Here is a 19,368-nt window from a genome sequence, read left to right as displayed (position 1 = left end):
ATAAAGCATACTTATTTCTGCCTGACTTCCAAGGTTTTTTGCAGGAAATATATAAAATAATAAGGAATAGGCAAATGTATAAAGAAATATCCAGGTAACTGCCCATTACTTGATAATTATTCATTAAAATTCCCAACACTCCCTGGTTCATCTGAGGGAGAGAAAGGAATGCGGACCAGCAGTTCAATAGAAAGAATTAAGAAGATTTCCCCAGCTTAGGATCAGTATTGACCACTGGACAAGAAAAAAAAGTACATAGCCCAGTGTCTTTCACAAAATGGGTGCTCATTAAATACTTGATGATTAATCATAAAAAAATAATTTTTAATGAGAAATTTTTAAATTATAAATATATCATATATGTGATATATGATCTACAGGGCCATGTATCTCTAATATATATAGATAAAATATAGGAATATATAATAGGTATATACCTTACATTGCAAGTCTTGGTAATAATCATCTTTAATTTTCTGAGGCAAAGGCTTTGATAGAACCTATTTTTATAAGCTATTAGCATTTTAAATTCTGCAGTTAAATGGAGAATATTGCATTTTTTAAAAATAATAAAGTTCTTTTGACCTAAAGATTTGGTATTACCTAAAATATAATACTATTTTCATATTTTGCTTTGATTTTTATTAGCCTTCTTAAAAATTGTGATGTTACACATTTTTTTATGCTGTGGCATTATGTCTAATAATGGAGTTTCCTTAATAGAGGTTGTCTTCATTCTTTAGTCTGGAAATTGAGGTTTTTGTTCTCTTTTTTGAAAGACTTCATTAATGTGCAGGAATGCACCCAAGACTTCTGCCCCTTCATTCCCAGATTTTCCAGGCTGTCAGATTAATAAGGGGGTACATTCACTAACTCGACCAGAGTAAAATTGTAAACTTTGTTTCAAAGGCTAGTATGGTTGATTGAGTAAGGTGACTAATTCAGAGGATTCTTTTAACTCAAATGGTTAATTGTAGATTATTAAGGACATTTAGATAAAGAAAAACTATAACTTTAACCATCATCCTTTAGGTTATTGATACTGTGTTGGCTGAAGTATTTTGTATTTTTGTGTTTTGATCAGTAAATATTAACTCTTTTGTATACTAGATTAAAAACCTTAAATGGAATAATTTTCCAATTACCAGCTTGGGTTTTTTGTTTGTTTGTTTGTTTTATTTTGCAGTCTCAGTAGCTTTTCATATGCAGTGAAAGTAAGTTAACAAAAATGTTTTAAATCATCTTTATTAGCCTTTAGTAGAATATATTTATTTTCAAATGAATTTCAAATGAAATGACATTTTCAAATGAAATATTTAAGTAGAATTTTTAAATTGTGAATGATCCTTATATAATCTTAACTTTAGAAAATGACAGTTTATAATAGAATTGCAAGGCAAGTATTCACTTGTACCATCTTAATTTATTTTCTGGATTCCTCTTCTCAGGGTGCATTTGAGAAGATCTTTTCTCTTTGGCCATTGTCCAAGTGTTTCGAACTGAAAGGCAATGTATATGAATGGTGGTTCAGATGGAGGTTAGATCGTTACGTATGTATTTACCTAGTGATCTTTTGCTATTTCAAATTATACTTTTAAAAATTTGGAAAATTTTTATCTATTTTTATTTAGTTTTGGAATAAGGAAACATGTTGATTTGGTAAATCAAAGCAGTCCAGTCCTCCCCTGTTTTTATAGTGGAGAAAGGGTATGCATATGTACATATATCAGTAGGAAAATACTATAAAAATGTTATCTATAAAGTGACCTTTATTTGAGTCATAATTTTGACTTAGAGATGATCTCTCATATATGTGCTTCAGCCATTCAACACAATACTTATTAAGCTCCAATATATGCTCTAGATGTTGGTGTTATGAGGGATATATTTTAGAGAAAGAAGACATACCACCAGGCTTCTAAACCTTATAATCTAGTTTAAAACTCTGGATTACTAAAAAAAAAAAAAAACAAAACTCTGGATTACTACTTATAATTAGTGCTAAACTCTGCAGTATGGATTTTATAATAGAAGTGTGCAAAGAAAAGAGAGCAATGTCATGGATTATTCCATGAATTTTATCTTGAAGGCTGGTTAGGATTTAATTGGCCAAGAAAATGTGAAACATCTAGCACAGCATTTGGAAAGTAATAGACACTGAATAAATATTAATTACCCCTCTTCACTCTTTCCCTTTAACTTCCATTTTTTACTCTTCCCTTTTTTCATTCAACACATATTTTCTTAGTGCCTTTTCTGTGCCATTCCTGGTTTCTAATACCTATGCACTTTCCAGTTATTCTTTTTTTTTTTTTGCGGTACGTGGGCCTCTCACTGTTGTGGCCTCTCGCATTGCGGAGCACAGGCTCTGGATGCGCAGGCTCAGCGGCCATGGCTCACGGGCCCTCCAATTATTCTTAATAAATAAAATATTTACTTTTAAAATTCTTTTCTCTTTATTTTTCTAATTGTACATTGCATTTCAAAACCATATGTGAATAAAAAGCTTTGTTAAAGCCTTGACATAAAATAATTTTAAATTCTCAACTTTCTCATTAGAGCAGTCTACTGTGATAGCTCATGTTAAGTGTTTATTTAAAAAAGAAAGCTGGGACTTCCGTGGTGGCGCAGTGGTTAAGAATCCGCCTGCCAATGCAGGGGACATGGGTTCCATCCCTGGTCTGGGAAGATCCCACATGGCACGGGATCCCACATGCCACACAGGCCTGTGTGCCACAACTACAGAAGCCTGTGTGCCTAGAGCCCATGCTCCACAACAAGAGAAGCCACCACAATGAGAAGCCCGCGCACTGCAATGAAGAGTAGCCCCCACTCGCCACAACTAGAGAAAGCCTGCGCGTTGCAATGAAGGCCCAATGTGGCCAAAAATAAATAAATAAATTAATTTTTTTTAAAAAAGAAAGCTATTGTGCTTTCTGATCCACCTTTTTTTCATTCTTATGTGCATATACTGCTTTTTAAAAGTATGCTCTTGGTAATGTTACTGTTTTATTTGCTTGGAAGTACCAATATAAAATATATTTTATCTTGGTTGAGTACATTTAAATTTTATCATGTGTCTTCAGAAGAGTTTTTATCATTATTTTTATTTTTTAATTTTTATTGAAGTATAGTTGGTTTACAATGTTGTGTTAGTTTCTGCTGTACAGCAAAGTGAATCAGTTATACATATATCCACTCCTCTTTAGATTCTTTTCCCTTATAGGTCATTACAGAGTATTGAGTAGAGTTCCCTGTGCTATACAGTAGGTTCTTATTAGTTATCTCTTTTATTATTTTTAAAATTTTATTTAATTTATTTTATTTTTGGCTGCGTTGGGTCTTCATTGCTGCACCTGGGCTTTCTCTAGTTGGGGCGAGTGGGGGCTACTCTTCGTCGCGGTGCACAGGCTTCTCATTGCAGTGCCTTCTCTTGCTGCGGAGCACGGGCTCTAGGCACATGGGCTTCAGTAGTTTGGCGTGTGGGCTCAGTAGTTGTGGCTCACAGGCTCTAGAGCACAAGCTCAGTAGTTGTGGCGCATGGGCTTAGTTGCTCCATGGCATGTGGGATCTTCCCGGACCAGGGCTCAAACCCATGTCCCCTGCATTGGCAGGTGGATTCTTAGCCACTGCACCACCAGGGAAGTCCCAGTTATCTATTTTATATATAGTAGTGTATATATGTCAATCCCAATCTCCCAATTTATCCCTCCCCTGCTTCCCCCATGGTAACCATAAATTTGTTTTCTATATCCATGACTCTATTTCTGCTTTGTAAATAAGTTCATTTGTACCATTTTTTTAGATTCCATGTATAAGTGATATCATATGATATTTGTCTTTCTCTGTCTGACTTAGTTCACTCAGTATGACAATCTCTAGGTCCACCTATGTTGCTGAAAATGGCATTATTTTGTTCTTTTTTTAATGGCTGGGTAATATTCCACAGTATATATGTACCACATCTTCGTTATCCATTCACCCGTTGATGGTTGCTTCCATGTCCTGGCTATCGTAAATAATACTGCAATGAACGTTGGGGTGCATGTATCTTTTCGAATTATGGTTTTCTCCGGATATATAAATTGTCTTTATTTCTTCACTTGCTGCTGAGACTGCTTGGAGTAAAACCAGCTTATCTTGTGTCATTGCAAGAGATGTTTGCTTGTCTATTGCAAATTGTTTCCAACAATCATTGACTTCATTTCTTGAAGTTTAAGTTCTTCATAGAAACTTTGGACCTTTAAGCTTTTTACCTACATACTTTTATACATACTGTTCTCCTTTACCAATTACATTTGCTATTTATTGAAAAGTAGCTGTTTAAAACAGGTTTTCTCTCCTTATTTTTTAGGTAGTCTTCCATGGAATGTTGTTTGCTTTCATTTATCTGGCTTTACAGAAGCGCCAAGTACTTTCTGAAGGAAAGGGTGAACCTCTTTTTTCAAACAAAGTTTCAAATTTTCTATTATTTATTTCAGTAGTTTCTTTCTTGGTAAGTTTCAAAATGTAATTTTCTAAATTTCCAAAATCCATGGTACAGAAAATTAACTTCTAAGAGATAGGAGTTTAATCATTTGTTTTTAGTAAATAAAATCTTTACTTTTGAAATTCTTTTTCTCCTTATTTTTTAATTGAACATAAATTCTAAAGAGAATAGAAATATATGTATGTTAAATATGAAGAATAACTGAGATCTCAGTGAAATAGGAATTTTAAAAGTTGTAATAAGTTTTGGAAAAAATATAACATAAGGTGTTTGACAGGAAGAGCCATCACTGCCTTATGATCACTACTTCCAGAAAATCACAGAATTATGCTCCCCTGTCTCGACTTTCTGATATTTGAGCACACCAAAAAGAGTGATGAGCAAACCTGTGGACAGTTTTTACTGAAGCTTTTTTAATAGCATAATGAAGTATAATGTTATAAATAAAACTATTTTTAAAGTTGAGTGCTGCCTCTTTAAGGCATATATATTTTTGTGAACTGATGCATATATTTTTTATTTTAGACCTATTCCATCTGGGCTAGCAGTTGTAAAAACAAAGCAGAGTGCAATGAACTCCACCCATCTGTTTCTGTGGTACAGGTAATTATCTTTATTTAGAGAAATTTTTCTTCTTAATTTTTGATAAGAACAGAGTCCTTAGAGGCAGCGAGATTTGAGATTAAACTCTATTAAATGTAGGTATATCACTTAATCTTTCTAAGGCCTACCTTCCTCTAGTGTAACAGAGATATTAAAATCTCTTTTAAAGGGTGGTTATTAAATGTATGGAAATGATCAGTGTCTGTCGCTTAATAAGCACTCGGAAAATGTTAATTCTTTTCTCCTGTTTGCTTTTTCATCATTTATTTATTCAAATTTCTTTATTTACGTTTTTACTTAGAAGATCATTAAAAACTGTGAGACTATGTGTTAAGAACCATGCTACTGGGCTTCCCTGGTGGCACAGTGGTTGAGAGTCCGCCTGCCAGTGCAGGGGACACGGGTTCGTGCCCCGGTCTGGAAAGATCCCACATGCCGCGGAGCGGCTGGGCCCGTGAGCCATGGCCACTGAGCCTGCACGTCTGGAGCCTGTGCTCCGCAATGGGAGAGGCCACAGCAGTGAGAGGCCCGCGTACCACAAAAAAAATAAATAAAAGAACCATGCTACATGTAAAAAGTACATGTAGCTCCTGCCCTCACAGAACTTACAGTCTAATAGAGATATGGATCAGTAAACATTCATTCATTCATTCATTTAACAATTTTTAAAATTCATTTAACAAATATTTGATACTTACTATGTGCTAGATATTATGCTGGGGGATATAGTGGTGACCAAATCAGACATGGTCCCTACCCTCACAGAGCCTATATTCTTCTGTTAGAGATAGTAATCATATAATCATATAATCACCATGTAATTATAAATAGAAGTACATGATGCTACAATGGAATATAATACAGGATATAACCTAGTTGGAGTTGGAGTGAAGGTAGTTAGGGTTCAGAGATGATTTCCCTCATAAGATTAAGCTGAGAATGGAGGAATGAAGGCAGGCAGCGAGAACTTAGGCCCTGTGACAGAAAAGAGCATATTCAAGGAACTTAATGAAGGCCACTGGGGCTAGAGCTCAGAGACCCAGGGTCAAGAGAAGTATGTTGCAGTGCCTGGGAGGTGGGCAGAGGCTAGGGGCAACCCAAATCAGATTTACCTTTTACAGAGATACCTCTGGTTGCAGGTAATCATATGGTATTGTGATTAGTGTAGTGATGGTCAAGTACAGGGTACTTTGGAAACACATGGGATTTCTTCCTAACCCATCTTGATACCAGCGCAGGGTTCTTGGAGAAAGTATGTCTAAGCTGAGGCCTAAAAAATGAGTAGTTCAACAAAGAGGAACAGGGAGGATTTCTGGAGGATCTTCTTTTAGGTTTTAAGTTCTCTTCAATGAAGAAACTATTTTATCCCTCTTAAACCTCTATATAGTCAGTAGAACCAAGCATATGACAGACTCTCCAAACACAATTGATAATGACATTTTAAACATTGTACTGTATTCATATAACATTTTCATGACTTCTTCAGACAACCAGATAAAACACTTTCTGTATCATATCTGATGTCATTTTTGTAATGACATGAAAGGAAGGGGGTTGTTCCACTAACAGTGCACTAATACCGAACAATGTAAGGGGAGCTAAGGAAGAGAGTGACTGCACATAGAATAACACTAACACAAGCACTCCTGAGCCTCACCACCTTTTCTCCTAGTCACTCCACTTCACATGCTGATCTTTCCTTAGTTATTTTTTCCCCACATTTACATTGCTGCCAGTAGAAGGAGACTTTTGAAGAGAGCAAAAAGATGGGGGTGGGCGGCTCCCAAAAAAGCAAATACTTCATGGAAGAAGCAAAATTGTATCATGGAATTTTATTAAATTTTGCTACATAAATATATCATTTCTTGGACTTCCCCGGTAGCATAGTGGTTGAGAATTCGCCTGCCAGTTCAGGGGACACGGGTTCGATCCCTGGTCCAGGAAGATCCCACATGCCACGGAGCAACTAAGCTCGTGTGCCACAACTACTGAGCCTGTGCTCTAGAGCCCATGAGCCACAACTACTGAGCCCACGTGCCACAACTACTGAAGCCTGCGTGCCTAGAGCCCGTGCTGCACAATGAGAGAAGCCACTGCAATGAGAAGCCTGCACACCGCAACAAAGAGTAGCCCCTGCTCGCCGCAACTAGAGAAAGCCCGCATGCAGCAACGAAGACCCAACACAGCCAAAAATAAATAAATAAATAAAAATTTAAAAAAAATATATATATATATATATCATTCTACACAAAGGGCTTCAAGATGAGTTTATATTTTTTCTAATATACATAAAACTGTTCAGCCCTATACTGTGTAAAACCTGCACTTGTTTGCAGTATACAGACCACATGCTGAGAAATCCAGTTTGAGTAGACTCTGGATCAAAAATAACTTGAAAAAAACCATTTATCTGTTGAAGAAAACCATTGTGTCAATGTATCAAGTTCAAGAATAAAGTTATCGGGCTTCCCTGGTGGTGCAGTGGTTGAGAGTCCGCCTGCCAATGCAGGGGAGACGGGTTCGTGCCCCGGTCTGGGAAGATCCCACATGCCGCAGAGCAGCTGGGCCTGCGCGTCCGGGGCCTGCGTGTCTGGAGCCTGTGCTCCGCAACGGGAGAGGCCACAACAGTGAGAGGCCTGCATACCACAAAAAAAAAAAAAAAGAATAAAGTTATCACTTGAAAGAAAGCAAAATTCTTTTAATAATCAGGTTACTAATATTTGCCTCTGTGTTTTTTCTTTAGATTTTAGCCTTCATCCTAATAAGGAATATCCCTGGATATGCCCGTTCAGTTTACAGTTCATTTTTTGCGTGGTTTGGAAAAATTTCATTAGAGGTTGGTACATTAATATTTTGGTCTGTCTTACTCAACCAAGTGTTATATGCAGGTGTATATGTGAATGAGTATATAGGTGTGTAAGTCTGACATTTTTTTTCAATCAAAGCTATGTTATTTATGAAATTATAGGGAAGAAATTTAGAACTTCAACAGCAGTATTATAGAATGTAATGGCTAGACATTACATTATTTAAAGCCTTATTTAAATGGCTAGACATAGATGACTTTCAAATATTCTTTACATTGTCTTAAGCTTTCAAGTACAAGATGCTGAGATCAGAAGAGAAAATGAAATAGATATAAATGAAATTTGTAAATAGACATAAATGAAATCAAGTTGAGAGGATTTTGATTTGTTCATTCATAATTAAATATTATAGTACTGGAATTTAGTTTATTGATGCTTATTTAAAAATTCACTCTTATGATTGGAAGTTTGGGGAAAATTTTTAAACTCATTATTTTGTGTGCAGTACCTAATATGAAATTATCTACAGAATCAGTTTAAAGTAGGTTATGAAATACATTCTGAGTATTCTGAGTTTTATTATTTGAAATAGAACATTTTAACACAGAAGAATTCATACTATAATCATAAAAGATACATTATAGAGTTATAATATTTATTAAGTTGTCTTTAAAATTGGGAAAATTTCTCTGTGATTGTTACACACACACACACACTTCTTTTTCAGATTTTCTTCCCTTATAGGTTATTACAAAATATTTAGTATAGCTCCTTGTGCTATTTAGTAGGTCCTTGCTTGTTAGTTATCTATTTTATATATAGTAGTGTGTTAATCCCAACCTCCTAATTTATCACTCCACCCCCTTTCCCCTTTGGTAACCATAAGTTTGTTTTCTATATCTGTGAGTCTCTTTCTGTTTTGAAAATAAGTTCATTTATTTATTTATTTATTTATTTATAAGATTCCATGTATAAGTGATATATGATACTTGTCTTTCTCTGTCTGGCTTACTTCACTTAGTATAATAATGTCTAGGTCCATCCATGTTGCTGCCTATGGCATTATTTCATCCTTTTTTATGACTAATATTCCACCACACACACACACACACACACACACACACACACACACACACACACACACACACACACACACACACACACACGCATCTTATCCATTCACCTGTTGATGGATATTTAGGTTGCTTCCATGTCTTGGCTATTGTAAACAGTGCTGCAGTCAACTTTGGGGTGGAATCTTCTCTGGTTTTCTGGCTGCAGTTTTCTTCTCATTTTCTGCAGATATAGGCTGAGGAGTGGGATTGCAGGATCATATGGGCACTCGAAAAGAATGTGTAGTCTGCTTTTTGGGGATGTAATGTCCTGAAAATATCAATTAAGTCTAACTGTTCTATTGTATCACTTAGGATCTCTGTTGCCTTATTGATTTTTTTGTCTCGAAGATCTGTCCATGGATATGCGTGGGGTGTTAAAGTCTCCTACTATTATTGTATTCCCTTCAGTTTCTCCCTTTATGTCTGTTAGTATTTGTTTTATGTATTTGAGTGCTCCTATATTGGGTGCATATATGACAAGTGTAATATCCTCTCCTTGATCCTTTTATCATTATATGCTGTCCTTCTTTATCTTTCTTTATGTCCTTTGTTTTAAAGCCTATTTTGTCTCATATGAGTATTGCGACCCCTGCTCTCTTCTCATTTCTGTTTGCATGAAATATCTTTTTCCATCCCCTCACTTTCAATCTATGAGTGTCCTTTGCCCAAGAGTGGGTCTTTTGTAGACAGCATATTGTAGGCTCTTCTTTTTTTTATCCAATCTGCCACTCTGTGTCTTGATTAGAGCATTTAGTCCATTAACATTTAAGGTAATTATTGATAGATACATATTTATTGCCATTTTAAACTTGGTTTTCTTGTTGGTTTTATATTTCTTCTTTGTCCCTTTTTCTTTTTGTTTTTCCTTTTGTGGTTTGATGATTTTCTTTTGTATTACGTTCTCTTCTTTTTGTTTTCTGTGAATCTGTTGTATGTTTTTGATTTGCTATTGTCCTGTTTCTCAAGTATGTTAACCCCTTCCTGTATCTACTTGCTTTAGACAGGTAGTCATACCCCTCCCTGTATCTACTTGCTTTAGACAGGTAGTCATATAGGCTCAAACACATTATAAAAAAAAGTCTACATTTTCTTACTGTCCACCACCACACTTTATGATTTGATGTCCTCTCTTACATCTTCATGTTCATCCTTTTGCTGCTCATTGTGGTTATCATCGCTTTCTCAGAAATTAAAAAAAAAATTTTTTTTAATCTGTGTACAGGCTTATTTAAGAGATTTACTTTCCAATTGTGATTATTTCTTTCCTATAGATTCTTACTTCTTTTCCATTTAGAGAAGACCTTTCAATATTTCCTTTAGGATAGGTATAGTATTGCTGTATTCTTTTAGTTTTTGCTTGTCTGAGAAATTCTTTATCTCTCCTTTTATTCTAAATGATGATCTTGCTGGGCAGAATATCCTAGGTTGCAGATTTTTCCCTTTCAGGACTTTCAGTATACCTTGCCACTCCCTTCTGGCCTGCAACATTTCTGCAGAGAAATCAGCTGATAGCCTTTTGGGTGTTCCCTTGTAATTAACTCTTTGTTTTTCTGTTACTGCCTTTAGAATCCTCTCTTTATCTTTAACTTTTGCCCTTTTAATTATATGTCTTGGTGTAGGTCTGTTTGGGTTTATCTTGTTTGGGACTCTTTGTGCTTCCTGTACCTGGATATCTGCTTCCTTCTTACGTTTGGGAAATTCTCAGCAATAATTTCTGAAAAATTTCAGAATACATTCAATACAAATACATTTTCAATCCCCTTTTCTCTTTCTTCTCCTTCTGGGATCCCTGTTATGTGTGGATTGGCATGCTTTATATTATCCCGTAGGTCTCTTATATTACTTTCATTTTTTTTCATTTGGCTTTCTGTCTGCTATTTTAATTGGGTGATTTCCATTATTCTATCTTCCAGATCACTTGTTCATTCTTCTGCATTATTCATTCTGCTCTTCATTGCCTTTAGCTCAGCTTTTGTCTCTGCAAATGAATTTTCTAATTTGTCTTGGCTCCTCCTTTTAGTTTCTAATTCCTTTTTACAGTAATCTGCATTTCTGTTGATAGCCTTTCTTAATTCCTTCAGTATTTCATTATCTCCTTTTTGAACTCAGTGTCTGTTTAAATGAAGAGGTCTATTTTATTGCTTGTTCTTTCAGGGGAATTCTCTTGATCTTTTAATTGGGAGTGGTTCCTCTGCTTCTTCATTTTACTTATATTTCTCATGCTCTATGAGTTTAGGAGAAACAATTACATGCTGTGGTCTTGGAGGGCTATTTTTATGTGGGAACATCCCTGTGTAGCCTGCATGGGTTTAATATTTTTTGGTACAAGGGCTCTTTTCAGTATGGATGCCTGCTGTCTCTTTCCTCAGTGTATGCTGGCCATTATCCCTTTGATAGGAGGTGTGACTGATGTTGTGGTGACCAGAACCTGCACTGGATATTGAGTGGGCCTCCTCTTTGCTCTGTGGTTGCTACAGCCCTGTTTGGGACAAGGTCTACTCCCTAATTGTTGGGAGTAGAAGCCCCCGATCCTTTTCTGACCTGCATTTCTGAGCTACAGTGCAAGATAGTCAGGATTGGAGCACTCCCACTGGGACAGGAGCCACTGAGTTTTCCTCCGCGGCCGCTGGAGCTGTTCACCAGTGAATGTGCTCTGTTGTGTCACCTTTCACCTACTGTGTGGGCTCACAGAGTAAACTTGTTGGTGCTGCCCTTGGCCCCTCCTCAATGCTGGGAATACCGGCAGTCAGCCCTGGTGTCCCACAGGTGTTGTTTTCACAAGGCCACCAGTGCAGATTGACTGAAGTCAGGTCCCAGGACCACAGTGCTCGCACATCTGAATCTACTGTGGGAGCTATGGAGGCAGTTCACAGGCAGTTCACCCTGGCCCAGCCAAGCCCTCACGCACACACACCCACAAAGCCCACAGCTGCTAAGGCCAGATACCTCCCAGCCACAGGGCACCTGTTATCTGTTCAGATGTCCCGCAGGCACTGAATTTACAAAGCCGGTGGCAGAGGTGTAAATCCGTGGCTCACACAGCCATGGGGAGAGATTTCAGCCCTGCTTCCTGAGTTGCATGGCCCCTGGGGCTCAGCTGTGGTTTCAGCCCCACCTCTGCATGTGGGCAACACAATGACATATCCTCCCAGGGCCTGCCAAGGTGGCGGTTGGTGTGGGAGCCTGCCAAGGCAGCGGCGGCTGAGGCACATTCTCCTGGAGGCCAATGAGGTGAGGCAGGGGCCAGCACATGAGCTGCTATGGTGGCCCCATCCTTCACACACCACTTAACAATAGCCCTTTGTTTCTGTGGCAGGCCCAAGCATCTTCCTCGAACACCCACTACTGCAGCCGTACCACACTCCAGCCCCTTCAGGCTGTCTCCGCGCAATCAACCCCAGTCCTCTCCCCAGGTCTACCTCATTGCGGTTTTGATTTGCATTTCTCTAATTGTGATGTTAAGCATCTTTTCATGTGCTTTTTGGCCATCTGTAAGTCTTCTTTGGAGAAACATCTATTTAGATCTTCTTCCCATTTTTTCATTGGGTCATTTATGGTTTTTTTTTTTTATTGGAGTATATTTGATTTACAATGTTGTGTTAGTTTCAGGTGTACAGCAAAGTGAATCAGTTATACATATACATATATCTACTCTTTTTTTTAGATTCTTTAAAGAACCACCTTTTAGTTTCATTGATTTTTTCTATTGTTTTCTTCATCTCTATTTCATTTATTTCTGCTCTGATCTTTATGATTTCTTTCTTCTAACTTTGGGTTTTGTTTTGCTCTTTCTCTAGTTGCTTTAAGTGTAAAGTTAGGTTGTTTGAGATTTTTGTTTGCTGAGGTAAGCTTGCATTCCTATAAACTTCCCTCTTAGAACTGCTTTGTCTGCCTCCCATAGGTTTTGGATTGTTGTGTTTTCATTTTTCATTTGCCTCTAGGTATTTATTGCCTCTTTGATTTCTTCAGTGATCCACTGGATCATCCAAGTGATCCATATTGTTTAGCCTCCACCGTTTGTGTTTTTTACAGCTTTTTTCCTGTAATTAATTTCTAATCTCATAGTGTTGTGGTCAGTAAAGATGCTTGATACTATTTCAGTTTTTGTAAATTTACCCAGGCTTGCTTTGTGGTCCAGCATGTGATCTATGCTGGAGAATGTTCCATGTGCACTTGAAAAGAATGTGTATCCTACTGCTCTTTCGATTGGAATAACCTATAAATAGCATTTAAGTCCTTCTGGGCTAATGTGTCATTTAAGGCCTGTGTTTCCTTATTGATTTTCTGTCTGGATGATCTGTCCATTGATATAAGTGGGATGTTAAAGTCTCCCACTATTCTTGTGTTACTGTCAATTTCTCCTTTTATGTCTGTTAACGTTTGCCTTGTATATTGAGGTGCTCCTGTGTTGGGTGCATATGTATTTACAGTTGTTCTATCTCCTTCTTGGATTGATCCCTTGATCATTCTGTAGTGTACTTCTTTGTCTCTTGTAACAGTCTTTATTTTAAAGTCTGTTTTGTCTGATACGAGTATTGCTATTGATTCCCATTTGTATGGAATACCCTTTTCCATCCCCTCACTTTCAGTTGTATGTGTCTCTAGGTCTGACATGGGTCTCTTGTAGATGGCATATATACTGGTCTTGTGTTTGCATCCATTCAGCCAATCTATGTCTTTGGAGCAATTACTCTGCTTACATTTAAGGTAATTATCAGTATGTATGTCCTTATTGCCATTATGTTTGTTGTTTTGGATTTGTTTTTGCAGGTCTTTTTTCTTCCTTTCCTCATTTGTTCTCTTGTGATTTGATGACTATTTTTATAGTGTTATGTTTGGATTTCTTTTTCTTATTTGTGTGTATATCTATTATGGCTTTTTGGTTTGTGGTTACCATGAGGTTTTGATATACCTGTCTATACATGATTGTTTTAAGTTTCTGATATCTTAATATCAAATGCATTTCAAATATCCTGCATTACTTTCCTGTAGTTTCCTCCTCTCACAGTTACTGGTTTAGATATCATGTTCGTGTGTAGATGATTTCCTGTTTCCTGTATGTTTGCCTTTACTACTGAGCTTTCCCATTTCATAATGTTCTTGTTTTAGTTGTGGCCTTTTCTACCTAGAGAAGTTCCTTTAGCATTTGTTGTAAAGCCGGTTTGGTGGTGCTGAATTCTTTTAGTTTTGCTTGTCTGTAGAGCTTTTGATTTCTCCATCTAATTTGAACAAGGGCCTTGCTCAGTAGAGTAATTTTCATTGTAGGTTTTTCCCTTTCATCACTTTATATTGTGCCACTCCCTTCTGGCCTACAGAGTTTCTGCTGAAAAATCAGCTGATACTCCTGTGGGGATTCCCTTGTATGTTATCTGTTGCTTTTTCTTTTTCTTTTTTTTTTTATTTTTTCATTATCTTTAATTTTTGTCAATTTGATTACTATTGTCTCACCGTGTTCCTCCTTGGGTTAATCCTGTATGGGTCTGTGAATTTCCTGAATTTGGGTGACTGTTTCCTTTCCCATGTTTGGGAAGTTTTCAGTTATTATCTCTTCAACTATTATCTCAGGTCTTTTCTCTCCCTCTTCTCCTTCTGGGACCCCTCTAATGCAAATGTTGGTGTGTTTGACATTGTCCCAGAGGTTTCTTAAACTGTACTCATTTTATTCTTTCTTCTTTATTTTGTTCCATGGCAATAATTTCCACCACTCTGTCTTCCAGCTCACTGATTCATTCCTCTGCCTCATTTATTCTACTATTGATTCCTTCTAGTGTATTTTTCATTGCAGTTATTGTATTCTTCGATTCTGTTTGTTTGTTCTTTATACTTTCTAACTTTTGCTAAAAACTTCTTGTAACTTCTCACTCACAAGTTCTTGGATCATCTTTACCATTATTACTCTGAACTCTTTCTTGGGTAGACTGGTTATTGCTACTTCACTTAGTTGTGATTCTGATCTTGTTCCCTCATCTGGAACATATTCCTTTGCCATCTCATTTTAATTTTCTATTTGTGTTTTTATATATGTTGTAGTTTAGTTATGTTTCTTGACCTTGGAGCAGTGGCCCTCTATGGGGGATATCCTGTATGTCCCAGCAGTACACTCCCCTCTCGTCACCCAAGGGCCAGGGACCAGCTGGTCCCACGGTAGTTCTGACCTGTTTTCGGACTCAGTTCCACAGGCTTCTGGATCATAGTTTTCTTGCTTCTGGTGTGTCCCCTCTGGTGGGTTAGTCCAGTCTAGACGCTTGTGCAGGCTTCCTGGGGGGGGGCGAGGCCAGTGCCTTCCCTTGGTGGGTGGAGCCGGGTCTTGGCCCTCTTGTGGGCAGGGCCATGTCAAGGGGCGTGGCTAGAGGTGGCTGTGGGCTCAAGAAGTCTTTAGGCAGCCTGGCTGCTGGTTGGTGGGGCTGTGTTCCTGCCCTTTTGGTTTTTGGCCTGAGGTGTCCCAGCCCTGGAGCTTATAGGCAGTTGGGTGCGACCAGGTCTCAGTCAAAGGACCCAAGATGTCTGCCTCTAGCCAAAGTTCATGTAGGTCCCCGCTATGCCTGCCACCAGCTTTTATGACCCCAGAGAGAGCCTCCACACCACCACCCCCTCCCCAAGAGACCTTCCAAGACCAGCAGGTAGTTCTGGCCCAGGCTCCTGTGGAGTCTCTGCTTTTGCCCTGGGTCCTGGTGTGCACCCTCCAAGAGTGAAGTCTCTGTTTCCCCCAATCCTGTGGAGCTCCTGCAGTCGAGCCCCACTGGCCTTCAAAGTCAATTGCTGTGGGTGCTCCTCCTCCCAATGCTGAACCCCTAGGCATGGTGTGGAGCTCAGAGCTCTCACTCCTGTGGGAAAACTTCTGTGATATAATTATTCTCCAGTTTGTGGTTCTCCCACCCAGGTGGTATGGGATTTGATTATATCATGAGAGCGCCCCTCCTACTATCTCATGGTTTCTTCTTTGTGTCTTTGGATATAGAATACCTTTTTTTGGAAGATTCCAGTCTTTTTTTTAATTGATAGTTGTTCAGCATTTAGTTGTGATTTTGATATTCTCCTAAGAGCAAGGTCCTTCTGCTCTGCCATCTTGTCTCTGAATGTCCTATTTTTTTAAGTCTCCTTTAAAAGAGAGATTGTATAGAATTTAGCATTCTTCATCATGCTGATATTTGTTGAAATAGCTTAAGCATTTTCCTAATCTTTGATATTTTGAAGCAATGTGATGGTAGAACCACATTTGTAATCACAATCAAAAGTAGTAATTGTGTCCTCTAATATGTATACTCACATAGAAGTTGAAATACACTTTTTTTGGGGGGCGGTACGCGGGCCTCTCACTGTTGTGGCCTCTCCCGTTGCGGAGCACAGGCTCCGGACGCACAGGCTCAGCGGCCATGGCTCACGGGCCTAGCCGCTCCGCAGCATGTCGGATCTTCCCGGACTGGGGCACGAACCCGTGTCCCCTGCATCGGCAGGCGGACTCTCAACCACTGCACCACCAGGGAAGCCCTGAAATACACTTTTGAAACATTCAAATGCAATTCAAGACATTTGTCTCGTGCATAACAAACACGAGGACATCTTAAAAAACATGCCATTTCCCACTCATATATACATATACATAAGTATATTCACAAATATACATATGCAGTACAGACGTGTATACACACACACACAGTAATTCTTTATTTGGCGTCTGAATACAAAAGTCCATATATCATTGCATGATATAGAAGACAGCTGACAAAGAAATGTTTTTAAAGTTAGAAGGTTCCTGTGGTTCATTTCTTGGGGACTTTGAAGCAGTGCTTCAGCAATTAGGACACTAGACTGCAATAGACTTTTCAAGGTCAACAGTGAAACATAATTAAATGGTTTTGGAAAAGCCTTCTGACATAATTATGCTATCATATGTTTAAATTAGGAAAATCTGTAATATATTCATGGACCCTCTGAACATACCTAACTTGACATATTTTTCCTTTCAGCTGTTTATTTGCCAGTATCACATATGGCTGGCAGCAGACACAAGGGGTATCTTGGTACTCATACCTGGAAACCCTATGCTCAACATCATTGTCAGCACTTTCATATTTGTTTGTGTGGCACATGAAATTTCTCAGATCACTAATGATCTTGCACAGATTATTATTCCTAAAGATAACTCATCTCTGTTGAAAAGATTGGCATGTATAGCTGCGTTTTTTTGTGGACTCCTCATCTTAACATCTGTTCAAGATAAATCAAGACATTAGGATATTAAAACCTTAAACTCTTCAGATGAACTTTGTGTCTACGTGGAGGAGAAGAGCATCTATCTGAAGATACAAATGTATATGTAAATAAAAATGTGTGTGACAAGAAGATAGCTCAGTGACATCTGTTCAACGTGTGTGGTTGTATATTTTGGAAATGTACATATATGATGTGAAATACTGAAGAAAATTGAAGCAGAGTGCATTGTATAGGACTGCATGTGAAAAGTCTTTTCTACTGGATCTGTATTTCCTTTTATAAGTGATTTTAAGTTAACATATGAAGGCAGGGAAATAATTACCTTTCCAGTAAAAAAAATACAGATAATTAGCTTAGTGACACCACTGAGTGTTTTGATATTTACTAAATTTGTGGTAATAAAATTGTATGCACCTATATTCATCATGGAACTTCCTATTTCGCTGCAAACTTTCTTACTTGGAAAGACAGCAGTATTGTTTTCTTATATGTGCAATGATGTGGAATGACAAACAGTATGTCTTCTGTGTTCATGTTCTGATTGTTACGTTTCCTGACATGAGTTTTCTTCCTAACTATGGTTTTCAGGTATATAAGCCTAAAATCTTTGTACACTTTGTCTCAAAGTTGTTCTAGGCTCCATCACAGGGTTTTGTCATTGATACTGTTGTAGCTTTTTATAAAAAGGCCAAATTTTCTTTCTAGTCCAAACATTCACCTGTTTCCTTTCTTTAAGCTATACCAGTGTAATACCAGTTACCCTGTGGATCCATTGAATATGCTTTCCCCCATCTAATTAATTTTGTATATTATTTCCAATGTTTGGAAGCTCTTTATAACCATTTTGGTATTTCCTATTACTCCCTCCTATTTTTAAAAAAATATTTATCAATCTAAACTTGTGCAGTGTAGTAAAGATTCAAGTTATGTTTGAGATGTATAACCATAAGTAGAATTTTAAGTAAACTGGTGACCTTGGGCAATGTATGTTTTTGGTTTTGTTACAAGCTAAGTGTTAGAGGTATAAATTTATTTATCTGTTGTACAGATTTGATTATAAATTTTAATGTTTGAAAGATTGCACTTGTTTGCTGTTACTGTGTATGGGGTAAAATATTTTTTGTTCATGGTATAAAAAATATGGAGTAATTTAAACAGTAAATAAACATTCTGTGGATGCTTATTTTTGTATTGTAAAGTATCAATTAAACTTTTTTTTTAAAGCTGGATCCATTAATGATTGGTTCAAATGTCTAATTCATTTCCTCAGCTTAAATTTACTTTTTCAGTCCCTTAGCGTGTATAGGTAAGTCACTGTGATAGTTAAAGAATAATTTAGTTATCAGTGCTTCAGAGGATAATCTGCCTTTCTGCTCATGAGTTAAAACATTGTTTTATTAGTCATGTTAAAGATTTTTTTAATTTCTTTCTTTAGCACTGGATTTATGTGCTAGTGATATATTTCCATTAATTGAGGAATATTTCTCAAACAGATGTGTGGTCTTTCTTTTCCTCTCTTCTCCTGCCCTTACTTAATCTTTTGACATTTCCCAGATAGACCATTGTAATGATTCATTGCCCTGCCTCCTAGACTGCAGGCTTATAAGTAGAGAATAGTATAGTTATAAATCAAAAACTTCCAAGTACTGTGATCACATTATTCTTGCTGGTGTGGCTTGCCAATGAGTAGAGTGCATTTTAATTTAGCTTGTAAGTTTTATCATCTGAGAAAGATTCCTCCTGATGAAACAATTGAAAAAGAAAGATGACCATTTGTTTTTTAGAAGTACTTACATCTTCTAATAGTGAAGCCAAGTGAAAAGTTTTTTCCTAAAACTTGGAACTGGTAAGCCCTATTTCTTTATCACGTGTTCTCATTTAATTTATATGTATAAAATAAAAGAGTGGCACATAAAAATTAAAATCAAAATATGCATTTGTCATTAAAATACATTCTATTTATATTTGATTTTCTTAATGAGCCTTTATGGATAAGAGGTTATTGTGGTATAAGTTACCACAATGATAGCATCTGTGGTATGTTTTAATATTTTTTCTGCATTGACTCACCGTGATTATTTGCATTGCTCAGTCATACCATTCTTCAGAAAAAAGATGTTTAACAGAAGATTTAGATATG

At 37.3% G+C, this 19,368-nt stretch overlaps 1 protein-coding gene across 2 annotated transcripts in view; it reads left to right on the top strand.

The window, feature by feature from the left end:
- The window catches only part of CASD1 (CAS1 domain containing 1), a 63,558-nt gene extending 45,194 nt beyond the window's left edge, over positions 1–18,364 (top strand). For both annotated transcript variants that reach the window (XM_060107904.1, XM_060107905.1), the window contains exons 14-18: positions 1,449–1,550; positions 4,355–4,495; positions 5,015–5,092; positions 7,836–7,928; positions 16,982–18,364. In XM_060107904.1, the coding sequence (XP_059963887.1) occupies positions 1,449–1,550; positions 4,355–4,495; positions 5,015–5,092; positions 7,836–7,928; positions 16,982–17,248 (681 nt within the window). In that variant the 3' untranslated portion in view covers positions 17,249–18,364. The remainder of the gene's footprint in view (positions 1–1,448; positions 1,551–4,354; positions 4,496–5,014; positions 5,093–7,835; positions 7,929–16,981) is intronic.
- The last annotated feature ends 1,004 nt before the right edge of the window (positions 18,365–19,368 follow it).

Source organism: Mesoplodon densirostris, chromosome 9 (genome assembly GCF_025265405.1).
Source record: "Mesoplodon densirostris isolate mMesDen1 chromosome 9, mMesDen1 primary haplotype, whole genome shotgun sequence".
Lineage (NCBI taxonomy): Eukaryota > Metazoa > Chordata > Mammalia > Artiodactyla > Ziphiidae > Mesoplodon > Mesoplodon densirostris.
Note: the sequence above shows the minus strand (reverse complement) of the source record. Positions and strands in the feature narration are given on the sequence as shown.